Raw genomic sequence first — 16,717 nt, forward strand, 5'->3', positions numbered from 1 at the left:
ATTGGCATTGCTTGAATGCCACGGTCAATGGGAAAATCTCCCATTGATTGGTCACAAAAAGAAGCATTAGATCTTGTGAAAAGTAGGTGTATTCGATGGAATGGTGCTCAAAAACAAGAAAGGGAAACAAAAAAGCAAAAGACGGGTGGGTAAAGAATATAAAAATTTAGTTAAGTGGCTACCTCTGGAAAAATTCCTGAAAAGGGATTTTTTTTCTTTCTTTTTTTTTTTTTTTTTGGTGTGTGTGTATGTGCAGGGAGTCATGAAAATTATTCTTTCTTAACTTACACAAAAGTTCCATGATATTTTATTTTTTACTTACAATTAAAGTATCTCTGGAAAATAAGTTAATTGGAGGAAGAAAAGAGCAATGTTTGAATGATATTTGAAGGTGATGTGGATTATATTTAACGATAGGCAAAATTCCCACCCTATTTGCATTGGGTGAGGATGAGTAGCAAACATTAAAAAAATAAGTAGACAACACCACATTTTAGAAGGTGACAAAATGCTTGGGAATATTCAGTAGAGAAGGAGGATGGCAAATGCCAAGCAAGGAAGGGTGAAATAGTTGTAACATTTGTTTGAAGAGCTAGGGAGCATACTACTCACTGTGTGTGGGAGTGCATGGGAGGCCTCAGACAGATGTTCTTGAATGATGTGTACTCCATCAATTCCTTACCTGAATTCACACATGTACTTCATCTTAACCTCACACTAAATCCATCTTATTTTCCCCCATGCCTGTTCTCTATCACCCTAAGTCACAAGCGGTGGATTCTGCCAGGTTCTTTTCCATTCCCACTGTGTCCCAGAGTGATGCAGTAGCTTCCTTGAAGCCACCCCCACCTCTCTTCATTCTGTACTTCATGCTGCCACAGTGGCTTTTCTAAAATGCTCTGCACTGCCTCGGGGATAAACTTCAGATTCTTAACATGCACCCGTAACTCTCCATGACTTGGCTCTACCCTTTTTCAAGAACTTTCTCTTGAAAGTTATATCTTTCCTCTGGTATATCTTGTTTTTCAGCTATAACAAATTATTTACAGTTTTTCTAATGTGCTATCCTCTGGTATATCTTGTTTTTCAGCTATAACAAATTATTTACAGTTTTTCTAATGTGCCCAGCTCTCAATTTCCTGCTCTTGATCATTTTGAGTTTGGAATTTCATGTTGTGTACCTTTTATGCCATCTGTCCATCAAAATCTATCTGACATGGTCATTAGAAGTTAGCATTGCACCCTCTTCTCCAGTAGCATCAGTAGGTCCCTCTTTCCTTTGTGCCACTGCTATTCTTCTGTTATAGTACCGGTACCATACCTTAGCCCCTTAAACCAGTGACTGCTTGCCTTATCTTTTTTTTTTTTTCCTCTCAGTACCTAGTCCATTAACTGGCAGGAAATTTGAGTTGAGTATTTGTTAGTGAGTTTTATTTTGGATATGTTAAGGATGACCAAGGGGCATGCGGATAGAGGAAAGTCACCAGAATAGAGTTGTGGAAGAGGCAGTTGGTAGCACCAGCAATAGTTGAGCTTCTAAATGAGACTCTGAGATGATCACCTAAGTGCTGAAGTAGGGTAGGGTCTTGCCTAAGGAATGGGCCAAGGAAAAGAAGCCAAAACCAGACAAGGAGGAAGCTGCTAAGAGCAGTAGGACTGTGTCTGGCATCTAAGTGTCCAGTAAATATTTATTGAATGAAAATTAGTGTTTAAAAATACGTTTGGCATTGAAAGTATTTGGGTGTATGCCATACCTAATAAGGGATGTCTGTAAATAATGAATCCATTTCACTTTTTTTTCCAGTTTTCTAATTACAAAATCTACATACTTGTCTATTCATTGTAGAAACACGAAGAAAAATACAAACAGGACACTATTAAAAAAAAAAAGCATAATCTTATCCAAAGATACAGTGACCACATCATTCCTACCTTTAAGCTCTTACTCTGTGTCTCTCTATACTTTTCACCTAAGGGCGCTCATTCGGTTTGTAACCTGCTTTTACACTTGAGCCCGGAAATCTTTTCCAGTGAATACCCTCCTGCATTATTTCTAATAGCACCGCAATGCAAAGCACAGACGCCTTTGAAAATGATGCTTCCCCAAGTGAGCGTGCTAAAAGAGCCTCGATCTGCTTGGGTCGGGAAGGTGGGAGAGGGCCGGGCCTGCCGGCTGGCTGCGGGCGGGGCCGCGGCAGAGCCCGAGGAAGGGGCGGCGCGGGGCGGGGCGGCGCGGGGCGGTTACTCAGGGCGGGCAGTTCAAACTGAAGGAGGGAAAGGCGGCGGCCCCACGCGAAGCCGGCGTGAGGGTTGCCATAGCCCGGCATCCCTGGGGGGCGAGCGAGGCTCCTCCCGGGCGCACCCGCGGCGGCCGCCCGGTTCCCCGCCCACCCATCCGCCCCGCGAGCTACGGGGTCGGAGCGGCAGCTGGACGGGGTAGGGCACAGGTGTGTGTGCCCGCTACGCGGCCTCGGGGCGGCGCGCGCCCCACTGGGGTCTCCGGGTGCGGAGACTAGCGAGGGTCGGGGCACCAGCTCTCCTCCCGCGCCCTCCGCTCCAGGTGACTTCCTCGCGGCCCTGTCGGCACCAGCCGGCCTCGGCGCTCTGGTGAGACCGTTACCCAACCACCAGCTGATCGCACCTGAGGGTAAAGGCAGCGCTGCAGCTCAAGCTGGTTTTGCAGAAACCTGGGTTTGAGAAGTTCAGTCATTGCCAAGAGTAACTGGAGAAAACACGAATATTAAGAGTACTGTTGTCTGAAGGGTTGAAGGAAATTCAAAATGATTTAGGCCTTTTCAAGCGTGATGTCTAATCCCTGTGGCATGTATTTTATGTATACTTCCAATTTTAGCATTCATTATGTTCGTTCTGCACGTTTCAATTAATTGTTCAAATTGAAGTTTCTAAGTGACATTACTTTGGCATGAGTTTTAATGAAAAAGATGAGAGATTTTCTTGTTTGGAAGCCTACCTAACTTTGACATCTAGGAGTTCAAGATTTACTGATGGTAAGATTTTCCACTTTAACAAATAAAGGAAATATACTTTTAACATAATTAAATATCCATGATTTAATAGGTGCTTTCTTTTTTTTTAGTTGGCACATTGTAATTACATACAGTGATAGGATTCATTATGCTGTATTTGTACATGCATATAACATAAATTGCAGGTGTTTTCTTTTTAAAAGCCTTTAGATATGTGTTCTGAGCTCTTTATCAGAAGCCTGGTTTATAAAAAAGAATATCCAAGAGACTAGTTCGTAAGTGATTTGTTGAGTCAGTACAATAAGCCAAGGGGCATCCTGTGATTTGGGGTGAATAATTTTAAGGTTAAGTTTTGAAGAACCACGTTTTGAGACCAGTGTTTTGGGGTAAATGAAAATGATGACAGCAGGGGGAAAAAATGGTTTTGAAGGGGATGGATTTCTGGGACCCACTTTTGTTTCCAACAATTTGCCTCTCAGTTTCCCATATTCTAGCATGGTGAGACACCTAGTGGCGAAGTAGCAGAATAAATTTGTTTTTAACTGTAGAAACTCCTTGACCATTTTTTTTTTAACCAAAAATTGAGTGAAATTGTTTCTTAATAGAAGATTCGTGGGGAAAAAGTAATCTGAAAACACATAATATCTTATTAATTTAATATTTGGAAGACAAAAAATGTTTTAAAATACATTGCAATTTGTAGAAAGCAAAGTTTGATCATCTTGACTCCTAAGCATGTGCAGAAGTTAACAGTGATCATGAGGAGACATACATATGTAAGATTTATCAAGGAGTAGAGATCTCAAAAGTCAGCTACTTGGCCCAGTATAAATGATCAGTTTACCATAAAGAAATAATTTTGTGTTTAGTGTAGAAATTTGTTTATGTAACATGCTTGTTCACTATGTTTTGTTTTGTTTGAGACAGGGTCTTGATAAGATGCTGAGGCTGGCTTTGGACTTGCTATCCTCCTGCCTCAGCCTCTCCAGTTGCTGGGACTACAGGTGTGGGCCACCATCCCCAGCTCTTTTACTGATATATCTAACTAATTTAACATAGGCATTAATCAATTGCTATCTATTATATAATGTCAACTAAAATTTATTTCCTAACCGTCTTTTAATTGCCAAAAATCATGCATTTGAGTTGGAGAAAATTTTCTTAGTGTCCTTTGAAATATATGGAGACGTATAAAAAATAATAACTTTCTGGGGGCTGGGTGGTGGCTCAGCAGTAGAGCGCTTGCCTAGCACATGCAAGGCCCTGGGTTTGATCCTCAGCACCATATTAAAATAAAGGTATTGTGTTCAACTACAACTAAAAAATAAAATATTAAAAAAATAACTTTCCAAATTAGCTTCATTCCTTTGAGTTAACACTTAATTCAAGTTTCTATAAAGAAGGAATATGATAATACTGTTGAAAAGGTTAAGAAATAAAATACTTCCTACTGTTGTTTCTTACTCGTATACTAGCTAAGTAAATGTTTTCTTTAAATAACTGATTTGAATCCCTTATTTCCTACTTCAAAAGTATTATAAAGGGTGGATTTTTGCCTATTATCTATGATTTTAAACCTGCAATGGGACCTTATGTCTTAAAAAGTTAGAAACTGAGACATAAAGGCTGGGTTTTTAGCTCAGTGATAGAGTGCTTGCCTAGCATGTGTGAGGTACTGGGCTCAAACCTGCACAACACATAAAAATAAATCAATTATGTCCATCTACGACTAAAAATATTTTTTTAGAAAACTGAAACATAAGTATAACATGTCAAGTTTGAAATGACCCTGTACTGTGGTGCAGTGATTCATTTTGGTTATCTCAAGAAAAATATATTAGTAATCAATGAGCCAAAGTCTTTGTAATTCTGATCTTATAAATTTTGACCTTATAGTTATGAGTACTGAATTTCTCTGTTATATGTGTGATCAGCCTAATTACAACTAGACTATCGGCAACACTCATTATTTGACACATTTCCCAAAAACATGTTTTAAAAGTAGCATATAGTGTTTTTAAAGTAGCTTTATTTACATCACAACACTTTTAAAGGAAATACCCACCTGAAAAATATAGCTAAGTATGAATAAGCTAAAATATTAAAACTAAAATTATGTACTTTTATTCTATAATCATAAAATAATAAAATAAAATGAGGCTGCTAGAGCTTTTTTTTTTGGTAGTTCAAGAAATAATGCATGGTGCTTGGACTATGGCTGGTAAAGTAATGTATAAATATTTATAATCTCAGATTTTGGTATTATGACATCAAGAAGTTATTTTTAAGGGCTGGAGTTTTAGCTCACTGGCAGAGCACTTGCCTAGCATGTGTGAGGTACTGAGTTCGATCCTCAGCATCACATAAAAATAAATAAAGATTTTGAGTCCATCTACAACTAAAAAGAAAAAAAATGTTTTTTAAAAAATTAAGGTGTGGGCTGGGATTGTGGCTCAGTGGTAGAGTGCTCACCTCGCATGTATGAGACCCTGGGTTCAATCCTCAGCACCACATAAAAATAAACAAAATGTAGATATTTAAAAAAAAATTAAGGTATAAAAGAAGAAGTTGTTTAAGTAGAATACACATCAGTATATTGTGTAGATTTGATTTTCAAAGTAACTTTAACAAATTGTCACACAATTTTCTAATATTATCTATACTCAAAACAATATATTTGGTGTAAGCTGCCTGGGTACTCATTTCAAAGGAAGAATAAATTTGTTTTCACTTTTTAGAAACAGAGAGCTTGAAGATGTCACAAAGGCACTCAGATCAAGCTAGCCCTGGAACTGGAAGTCAGGTGGACTCTGCTACCATCAACTGCAAGTGCTCCAGCTTCAGACATTCTTGTTCCACATCTTCCTTTCAAGATAGTGACCATAACAAGTTGTCAAAATCTTTCTGCTTTAATAATGCAGATAAAGAAGTTTTGGGAAACAAAGAAAAAGACCCAACAGTAACCCATGAGCACCCTGAAACTTTAAACCTAGGCTTAACACATCCTTTAGAGTCTCCCACTCAACGAAAGAAATGTGTCTTTCCTAGGAAGGAAATGGAGAAAACCCCAGAACTTTGTGAAACTCCTAAAGTCAGTGGGAAAAAATGTCTACTGCGGAGAAGATTGAATATGTCTTTCTCTCTTCTAAAGGGGGACTTTGAATCACGAAACAGTTCTTTAGAAAGTAGTATAAGCCAAGTTCTCAACTTAGAAAAAAAGATCCCAAGCAGTGCCACAGATTTTCCCAGGCAAAATGATTTTAGCCCATTAGTTACTAGCACATTAAAAACAGAAGAAGTGACATCCAGCAGTCAAAACTTGAGACTAAATTTTTCTCAACAGAAGACTTCCACAATTGATGATTCTAAAGATGATTGTGACCTATTTGAAGTTGAATGTATATCTCCAATTCAGGGCAATAATTCCAAAGATTCTATCACACATGACTTTAGTGATAGTAGTTTAAGTGTTAATGATGAAAATACACATCCTGCACTTCTGGGCTCCTCTGGTAGTGGAACAACCTGTGGAACAGATGAGGACCTATTTGTGACTCCAGTAAGTAATCTTGTAGCGAATATCAAATTTAATGCAAGTCAAACACATTCTCCTTCAGCTGAAGTGAGACACAATGTTTCAACACCTGAAGACAGTGGTTTCAACTCACTTAGCTTGGAGAAGTCTGAAGATTCCCTCTCTGACCAGGAGAGTTCTTTTCAAGAACTATTCCAGAATCATAAGGGGACTCTCAAATTGGGGGACACCATAAGAAAGTCAAGGCGTCTTGGAAGGTCGAGAAGACTGTCCACTCTTCGGGAGCAAGGCTCACAGTCGGAGACAGAGGAGGAAAAGCAGATCACCCACTCCAACCCTGAAACGAGACTCTTGACCACTTCAAGCACCTCAGAGAGTGGGCTGGGCTGTGATAATAAGAGTGAAGATTTGACCATAAGCTTTGAGAATTTATCAAGAACCCCAGCCTTGCAATTAGTGCATGAGCTCTTCATGAAAAACAAAAGGAAAAGATTTCAGCAAAAGGATGCCCATGAATTCTTAGAAGAAAGGGATGGGGAAAAAATTGCCACCTTGCAATCTGTTCTTGCAGGACTGATTGGCAAAAAGATGGGTATAGAACAGCTGGACATCTTAACAGAATTAAAGTATAGAAATTTAAGGCATATTCTTGCTATGGTTTTAGATTCCTTGACTGCAGAGAGCCTGTACAGGTAAGAAAAGTTTATGAAATAAAATTTGCTTTTACTTTTTAAGTTTAAAAGTTTTTCTGAATTGAGTGTCCTGTTTTTTTATGTGTTTGTTTCTGTCTTTGATTGTCTTACACTGTATTGTTTAAGTAACCTTCCCAGTAGAGTTTGCTAGTATAGTTTCTTCTTCTAAAGCCTGCTTTAGAAGCAACAATATAGTTTTATTTTTCTGGATAGAATTTGTCACTCATTTAAAAAGAGAATTCCTAAAAGTTGAACTTTACATTTTCAAAATTGTAAGCTTTGTTCCACAGATTGTTTGATGAATTAAGAATTAATATCCTATTGTTGGATACAAATTGTATTTAAGTTCTAACATTTGGTAAGAAATATTAAGAATGTGGTTAGTAAGAAATGACCACATACAATGAATACCATTTAATTATTTAAACCAAGCTCTAGAATCCAAGAATAATAGTTAGCTTTCATTTTGGGGTCTGGTCTTTCAGGGGCCAGGGGAATATGCATTGTTTCATTTTCATTGCTAACACAGCAGAAGGAATTAATTACTTTTGGGAATTATGAACTGAAGAATTTGTGTTCACAGATATCCCAGTAGTTTGAGTGATGCTACATAATTAGAACAGACAGACCTTTAGGACTACTGAAGGCAGGAACTAGAATTACAAAGACTAAAGGAAGAATGTTCATGCTGGTGATGTGAAGGAATTTCAGGATTGTCAGAAGACAGGACCCTCAGTAATGTCATGGCCAGGAAGGAGGAAAGTCACACAGAAAAGGTTTTTGCTAAGTGGTGGTGGTGGTGGTGGTGGGGCGCATACAGGAGGGTAGTGAGTCTCTTTCTTAATGGGAATATACCAAGGGTTTGGTTTGTTTTTATGGCCACTACTCCTAAAGACCCTTCCTCACTGCCCCCCCAATATTATAGGCTATTGTAACGAATTGTAGAATTTCATAGCTGGAAGTATTCTGAAATATTTAGTCTAACTATTTATTTTGCAGATGAGGAAACAACTCTATAGAGAAGTTAAGTGACCCACCTGAAGTCACTCGGGAGACAGGAATAGATCTAGGTCTACAACTGAGCTCTCTCATTTCTCATCCGATGTAAATGATTAAGGTCTTTTGATAGAGAAAGTATTTGGTAGGATACAAACAAATATCCCAAATAGGATAACAAACATGTTAGGCTATCCTTAGGTTTGTCTTTTAAAAAATGTTCAAGAGAGAAATTATTTGTTTAAACAATTAAGGAGATGGCCAAAACATAGGAATGATAATTTTTTATATGCTAGAGTATTTGGATATGGCCCAGTTAAAATAAAAAGTTGGGTAATACTTTAGGGTGCTCACTTGAATGAGCAGTTGACATTCATATTTTAACAATAACTTCTTCGTACCACTATCCAAATTTATAGTGTTTGTACTACAGAATTTGTGTCTATAACCTTAGCAGTGCTGTTCTTGGCAGCGTGAGGAATAATGGTCAGTTGAAATGAGTGTGAAGAATACCCAATTATGTCACTCTTCCTCATTAATGGGTGACTATGTAAGGCACATTTGTTGGCTTAGAGAAAGACAATGGCAACTCAAGTTGCCTTGGTAGGAAGAATAATGGTGTTGAGCATTACCTGGGCCCTCTAAAATGAGCAACTGCTTTTTTTCAGCCTTCTTCTGACTTTATTCCCTCTGAATGACTTGCTAGAGTAATTTTAAAAAGACTGGATTAATAGTCAAAGTATTACTTTTTATCTAATAATTAATATAGTGGAAGTTATTGATAATAGCAATCATTGGATGAAAACTGTCTTTAGATGCTTTGTTGTTTTGAACTTTGTTGAATAAAACAGGAACTTTGGTGCTACTCACAATCATGTCTATTATTTGGCACTTATTGCTTTCAAAGAAAGATTAATTTTTCTTATGTTTATTTAGGTAAAATGGAAGAGATGTGTTGAAAACCACAATAGGAGAAATCAATTTAAAATTCTTGTCCTATAGATGATAATCATTTTCTTGATGTTTTATTCCAGATTTTGAATCTTAGTGTCACTTATCTTAATTTCCCACTGGACTCATTTTGGCCTTATATGACTACGTATGAAATGGCAACCTATTAAAATGCTAACATATACTTAATATTTATCAGGAATTCTTTCATAGGGTGAATTAGTATGAGACAAGATGTTGATCAAGTCATATTTTTAATATTTTTTTAAAGAGAGAGAGAATTTTAATATTTATTGTTTAGTTTTCGGCGGACACAACATCTTTGTTTGTATGTGGTGCTGAGGATCGAACCTAGGCTGCAAGCATGCCAGGCGAGCGCACTACCGCTTGAGCCACATCCCCAGCCCCTCAAGTCATATTTTTAATGTAACTTTCTAGTTTAAGTTTACTGTCCAAAATCTTTTTAAGTTTTTCTTATTTTTTACCATCTATGAAAAATTATAATCTTTCAGAATACGTTCAATGTAAGGACTGATCTTTCGTTTCAGTGTTTGGAAAGTCAGCAAAAACTGGCGTGAAATTGTTATTCAAGATAAAAAAGCAAATCGGAGGAGGAAATTTTATATCACACAACTGAAAGCAAATTCTGAGGTAATAATGTGTACTGTACTTTTCTAAAATGGATTTATATAAATATCCAATCATTCCACATTGTGGAAAAGCTAATTTGGTTTTCCTACTATATTTTAACCCTTTCCATTTAGCAAACATTCAATCATAATCTTTTTACTTTTTCCAAAATCCCTTTCACGCCATCTATAAAGACAAATAGATAACTGAGCACCAAGAACATCTTGTTGAGTTTTGAGGGATTTATGCAGATTTGCTGTTAATGACATCTGAATACCAATGATGTACTAGATCCCACTCATAAATCAATATCTTTATAGCATTTAAAAAAAATTTTTTAGTTGTAGATGGACACAATATCTATCTATCTTTCTTTCTTTTTATATGGTGCTGAGGATCGAACCCAGGGCCTCACACCTGTGAAGCAAATGCTCTACCACTGAGCTACAGCCCCAGCCCCTCTTTATAGCATTTTCTTAATATCCAGTCTTTTGAGTGCATATTACATAACAGTAGCCAGTTGTTCAAATTATAGTGGTAGGTAATTTCTGAAGTGATCTCTGCTCTCCTGGAGCTTTTACCCTGGAAGTGATACAAATAAACATGTGACTACAATACAAGTTAGGGGAAGCCCAGAATTATACTGGACATTTAAAAGAAGTACACCTCAGACCAAATGATAAATTAGCAATTAACTAAGAGAATGACACAAGTAGAGGCCTAGAGGTGATCTTGGCAGATGAGTACTTGTGAAATGCCATAAACTTATACTCCTTTGAGGATTTGAGGTCTGGCTTTGAAGTGACATGAAAAGCTGATGAATTCTATCTACACAGGGACACTACTTTGTATAAGGGACGCTTGATGACTGCCACCCATATGTTTTAATAGATTCAACTTGGAGACCTTTCTTAGGCATGAATACCCAAAGAAACTCTTGAGAGTTTGCTACCTTAAATGTTGTTCTAGTAAAAAGTATTTAATAACATATTGTAAGAAAATTTTACAATTAGATTAAATATAATTGAGATGAAGCATGGCATTAAATATGAACATCTAAATACAGATTAGTAGGCTTTTCATTTCGGGGAAATATTAGGAACTTTGAAGAAAAGTTTTACCTTTTCATCTGCAATGCTGCCTAGGTTTATTCAGAGCTGCTGGCCACTTACTGATGTAGCTGCTGGCTCCTGGAGCTTATGTAGTGAGGATATTAACATTAACTGCTTTTTCAATGTATGTTTTCAGAGTGCTGACTTATATACTAAAGGAAGAATTAAAAACACCTATTTTTAAACCAAGTACTTAAACTTTTAGCTCCATTTACTGCTTAATACCTCCAGGGAAGGAAAGGGGTTCTGTTGGCAACCCCTCCAAGTAATTCTGGATAAAATATCCTCATATCCTAGTCATCACTTAAAAAAAAAGTGGTTTCTTAAAATATAGTATACATTTTACCTTTTTCTTTTCTTTTTTTAAATATATATTTTTAGTTGTAGTTGGACACAATATCTTTATTTTTTATGTGGTGCTGAGGATCGAACCCAGGGCCTTGCACATGCTAGGCAAGCGCTCTACTGCTGAGCCACAACCCCAGCCCCATACATTTTGCCTTTTTCAAAAAAGTTTTTTTATTTGCTTTTTAAAACTCAAAGCAATACATTTTTAAAAGGTTTAAAAAATGAAAATGGATTGTGGCTTAAAACAAAACATGGTATTCTCCTGTCCTACTTCCTACTTCCTGTTTCCAATTCTTGCCCCATCAAGGCAATCACTTTCAACTTTTCTAGTCTTGACCTCCACAATTTTAGATTAAAATGCTTTTTGGGGGGAGAGGATACCAGGGATTGAACTCAGGGCCACTCAACCACTGATCCACATCCCCAGCCCTATTTTGTATTAACACGGTCTCACTTAGTTGCTTAGTGCCTTCCTTTCGCTGAGGCTGGCTTTGAACTTGTGGTCCTCCTGCCTCAGCCTCCTGACCTGCTGGGATTACAGGAATGTGCCACCACACCCGGCAAAATTAAATGCTTTGACTGATATTTATTATTTTTTTTTTCTGTAGAGGGATTAGTTTAGATCTCTAACCTCTGACTTGTTTTTTAGTTGTAGGTGGTCACAATATCTATCTATCTTTCTTTTTATTGGTGCTGAGGATTGAACCCAGGGCCTCACACCTCTGAAGCAAATGCTCTACCACTGAGCTACAGCCCCAGCCCCTCTTTATAGCACTTTTTTTAAAGGGGTTCTGTTGGCAACCCCTCCAAGTAATTCTGGATAAAAAAGAGATATGACCACTACTATCACTATCTAGCTACCTCCTCCTCACCCCAAATTCATTTCTCCCTTTCTTCTACCTTATTACTGTAATTGTACCACTATTTGAGAATGAGTTGGAATTAGGTGTTGACATCATTGAGGCAGTATTGGGAGTATTATGACTTGTGCACTATGATTACCTTTTATTTCCCCCACCCCCAGAGTTAATAATTGCCCAGTTTTTCTCTTTTTTGCTCAGTGTTTCTCTGTACAGATCCCTGATTCATCTCCCATTATCCACCAGAACTGAAAGTCTCCTCTCTGTAAGTCTAAAACCAGGTATTCTACCTCTTCTTTCTTTTCCTCAGAGGTATCCTTCCTGGAGCCCTTTGTCTCCCCTCATTCCCATCTGGAATGTTTGCTTTCTACCTAACCTATTTTAATGTGTCACTAATTAAACTGAAAAATTATGAAACAATGTTGTGTTGTGATTTTCCTCATGCCTAAAAGCTCCTGAAAACTTTTTGTGTAAAACAAACAAAAAATGTGTTACTGGAAGTTCCTGCATGAAAAAATTAGAAAGTACAGATCAGGTGCTCATAATAGGAGCTCAATTTTGTCTGTCAGCTTTGGAATAGTGAGAATGAGTACTAGAATTGGAATGCCACACCTTTTCCATTGCATTTCTTGATTAATTATTCTCTGTTCTCTCATTTTTGTGGAAAAGAGCAACCATTAAATTATTCCACTCTCACACTAAAATATTATCTGGTAATGCGATGATAGCCATGTTTTGAAAAATTGGGGCATTTGTGAATGTGTGCTTTTGTTAACTGCTTCACTTCTTGTTCAAAAATAGTAGCACACATTTTAAGCTTCATAAGGATTAGACTGTTTTATTCACTTGGCACCTATTAAGTGTTCTATAAATATTTATTAAATGACTGAATGTTTCTTTTGTGACTGCAATTTGCTTCAACAACATATCTTTATTCATTTTGGGGTGCATGTACCATGTTTGCCAACTACACTGAAATCCAAAGGGTGTTCTTTTAGTGTGCTTTTGGGTTATATGCTGTGCTCTAGGCTGCAAATCATTTATTCAAGTGTAATATAAAATCTATATTGAGCCCTTGGATAATTTAAACATGTTCAAATGTATTTGTCCTAATTTCTGAAGGCCAATATTTGTTCATTACTCTGTGCCTATATTTTTAAGTTGTTAATCACATAATTTTTCATGACCCACTATCGACTTTCCCTATACTTGTCCTATTATAATTTCTTACAGTTTAACTCTCCCCACAGTTAGAAGCCAACTGTGGCTAAGGACACTATTGAGGGAGTGGAAACAAAGCCTAATTTTAGTTAGATATTGAAGGAAATTTACCTGTAGTGCATTTTATTTTGATAATTGGTTAAGAAAGTAATTTTTTTTAAAAAAGACATTTTTTTCCCATTACTGTTTTTAACAAAATAAAAGGCTATACAAATTACTTATTGAAAAAGATTTCTTTTTGTTTTTAATTGTTTGTTTCTATTTTTTTCCAGCATTATTGAGATATAATTGAAAATAGAAATTGTATATTTTCAAGGTATACAAGCTCATTATTTCTTGACTGAAATTTGAATAATGTGGGAATCCAGTTCAGATGAGGGAGGTTTTTTTTTCTCCTTTGACAACACCAAAGCCATTAAAACTTAATTGTAAAAATGAATCTGCACCAGGTATTTGCAAAATTCAGCTAAAGAAATTGGGTTTTATGATCTAACCAGTCTCATAGTTCTTCTGACAATCGGCTAAGGTAAGAAACCTTCAGAGAATTCCATGATATCCCATGACAAACTTTCAAAAGATTCTCCTCTTCCTAGACCTTGGCTTAAAACAGGAATTGCAAACTACAACCTATAGACCAAGTCCTGCCTATCACCTATATTTTTAAAGTAAGTTTTATTGGAACACAGCCCCACTCTTTGATTTACTTATTGTCTACAGCTGCTTCTGAACAACAGCACAACTGAGTAGCTTCAACTACATGGACAACAAAGCCTAAAATATATACTATCCAGCCCTTTACAAGTAATATTTGCAAAATCGAGGCTTACAAAAAATGGATATAAATTCAACGTTAGAATTTATTGTTTTAATTTTTCTTCTCACATTTCTTTGACTATATTTCAAATGTTAGGAAAGACTTTGGGGGAGTTAAAAGAAGGTCTAGGGGAAAAATCTAGTGGTATAGCCACATTTTAAATACTTAAATCTACATCCATCAGAAAGCTCTTCTCTCTGGGAACTTTTTGGATAGTGTGGTGTTGACTCCTCTCATCTTTTACCACAGGAGGCTGTATTAAATGTTGAAGATGCTGCCACTCGCCTCCATCTTTTAAATCGCTCAGCTTTAAGATCAGTACAAGCTCAGGCTAAGACACCCAGTTCTCAGAAAGAGCAAGTTCCAACCTTATCTCCTTGGGGAGAAATTTTGACACCTATAGCAAGCTCTTCAGTTAACCACTTAAATAGTAAACAGGAAGAGTATGTTAAGGTAGGTATTTATCATAAATTATTAGAAATAAATATTTGCAGTTTGAAATAAAGTGATTCTCTATATGACACCAGGAGATTTAGTGTGTGTGCTTTCACTGCAGGTTGCCAAAACACTTTTTATTGATGAAGCATTAAAACCTTGCCCAAGGTGCCAATCCCCTGCTAAGTACCAGCCATATAAGAAAAGGGGACTGTGTAGCCGCACAGCCTGTGGTTTTGACTTTTGCGTGTTGTGTTTGTGTGCTTATCATGGGTCTGAAGAATGTAGTAGAGGAACAGCAAAACCAAGAAATAGAAAAGATGCTCTCCCAGGAAGTGCCCAGAGTAAGCGGAATTTAAAACGCCTTTAAAGAGACGAAACATAAAAGAAGCATTCCCTCTATGCAATGTTCTGTTTGTTGACTTAAAATTATGACTATTTTGAACACATGCAAATTTTCCCATTAATGACAGATGATGATTTATTTCCTATTTTGTATAGATCATAACCCATGTTATTGTATGTTTTAAGTGATGAGTTTTGAAAAAATTTTATTTTACGATGTCATTTTTACCCATTTTAATAACTTGGTGTTTTAAATAAAGAACTTTCAATGTTGTTTTATATATATATATGTATTTTGCTATTTCATCACTATATGTTTAAATGTTCTTCAATCAATTTTTAAAAAACAGTTTTTCAAATAATATTAAAAATTTTGAACTTAGAACCATATAGTTTTGGAAAATGAACTCTTGACTGAAATGAAATAAAAATAAAGTATTTTCAGAAGTTCTGTTAAAGTTACTCCATAATTTCAATCTTTCTTATATTTGGCATATTTTGATAACTTCCAAGTAAGTAAAATTTACTTAACATTGATAAATAGAAAGACATTAAAAAGTAAATTATGGGGAATATGTGGTCATTCATAATGGGAGTCTTCATTAATAAACCCCTGTGAGTCACACATTATAAGGTAATATTTTAAAAATTTCTTTAACTGTAATAACAGATTCCATTGATTCAGTGTAGTCAAGATATTACTATTTTGACAAATTTGGGCTGATTGGAAAAGATAGTTTTTAAAATGAAACAATGTACTAAATTATTTATAATACACATTATGGTTTATAATACCTTTTTTCCAAAAATTATTTTAGACTGGTTGCATGTTCCGTATAAAACAGCCATAAAAAAGAGATAAGTTCTATTGCTAAACAAATTACTAAGACCAGGGAAACATTTGACAATAGTTTCATCATTCTTTCAGCTTATGTTTAGGTAATCTCTGTGTGTTGTACATATCCATGTTCTCACTGCATGCACAGATTTTCATATAGTTATCACACATTATTTTAATAAGATGATTTAAAGTGTTAGAAATAGATATGTGTGGGGAAATCTGCCATTAATATTAATTTATTATTTAGCTATAAATTCTGAATTAGAACAAATTTTATCCTTTTCAGTTCCACAAAGGAATTTTTAAGACAAAACATAAATATGATAACATGTTAGTTGTATTTAATAAAAGTTAGCCATCTTTAAATTTTAGGGACTTTTTGATTTGTTTGGTTCTAACCTAATTAAGTTCTCCATCTCTGTTTCCTGCAACATCTTCTACATTGGGCCAGTTTACTAGTTAATGCTGTACACTTCAGGCTTAACTCCTTTTCTCCATTAGAAAAATTTTCTTTGTTTTTAGGAAACTTGTTCTGGTCCCGATTCTCTTTAATGTATGAAGTCACCCTTTTGGTTTATTTAATCCAAACTACTTGTGTTTGGCTTTGCTTTCTGTGGCCCATATTGAATCATATCTTCATCTGTCATATGAACATTTTTGCTGTTTCATACTCTCGATTTTCTGCCTGATCTGTCATTCCCCTGGTGACTTTTTAGATCTTAAAACCACAAATCCAGTTCCTTGACATGACTTTTTAAAATTTTATTAAAGAACAGGAAAGGAAGACAAAGATTTCTTGGTCACAGAGAATGTCATGTTCAAGGTCACCTGGCATCCTCTTTCCTTCCCCCCCATCACACTCCCTCTGGTGTTGTATGTGTTGCAGCCACAGTTCCCTTGCAGGGCACTGCTTACTGTGGTCATCCTGTGGCTATGCAGCTCATTAGAAT

General features: G+C 36.3%; 1 protein-coding gene across 2 annotated transcripts; it reads left to right on the forward strand.

Annotated features, from left to right (window-relative positions):
- The first annotated feature begins 2,273 nt into the window (after positions 1 to 2,273).
- Fbxo43 (F-box protein 43) lies at positions 2,274 to 15,335 on the forward strand. Of its 2 annotated transcripts, XM_040293811.2 has the most exons (5): positions 2,274 to 3,008; positions 5,726 to 7,214; positions 9,710 to 9,812; positions 14,396 to 14,599; positions 14,703 to 15,335. In XM_040293811.2, exons 1-5 carry the CDS (start codon positions 2,924 to 2,926, stop codon positions 14,949 to 14,951), a joined length of 2,130 nt encoding a protein of 709 aa, XP_040149745.2. In that variant the 5' UTR covers positions 2,274 to 2,923; the 3' UTR covers positions 14,952 to 15,335. The 2 variants fall into 2 exon arrangements, with proteins under 2 accessions (XP_040149745.2, XP_077872992.1); XM_078016866.1 differs by lacking the exon at positions 2,274 to 3,008 and having other exon boundaries at positions 5,199 to 7,214.
- The last annotated feature ends 1,382 nt before the right edge of the window (positions 15,336 to 16,717 follow it).

The sequence above is a fragment of the Ictidomys tridecemlineatus genome, chromosome 7, assembly GCF_052094955.1.
Source record: "Ictidomys tridecemlineatus isolate mIctTri1 chromosome 7, mIctTri1.hap1, whole genome shotgun sequence".
Lineage (NCBI taxonomy): Eukaryota > Metazoa > Chordata > Mammalia > Rodentia > Sciuridae > Ictidomys > Ictidomys tridecemlineatus.

Excerpts from the sequence above, each read along its gene's own strand:
- Fbxo43 (XM_040293811.2), top strand. The coding sequence starts at position 2,924 with ATGAGTTTTAATGAAAAAGATGAGAGATTTTCTTGTTTGGAAGCCTAC. Across the intron at positions 3,009-5,725 it reads GAGTTCAAGATTTACTGATG|AAACAGAGAGCTTGAAGATG; the intron begins GTAAGATTTTCC and ends TTCACTTTTTAG. Across the intron at positions 7,215-9,709 it reads ACTGCAGAGAGCCTGTACAG|TGTTTGGAAAGTCAGCAAAA; the intron begins GTAAGAAAAGTT and ends CTTTCGTTTCAG.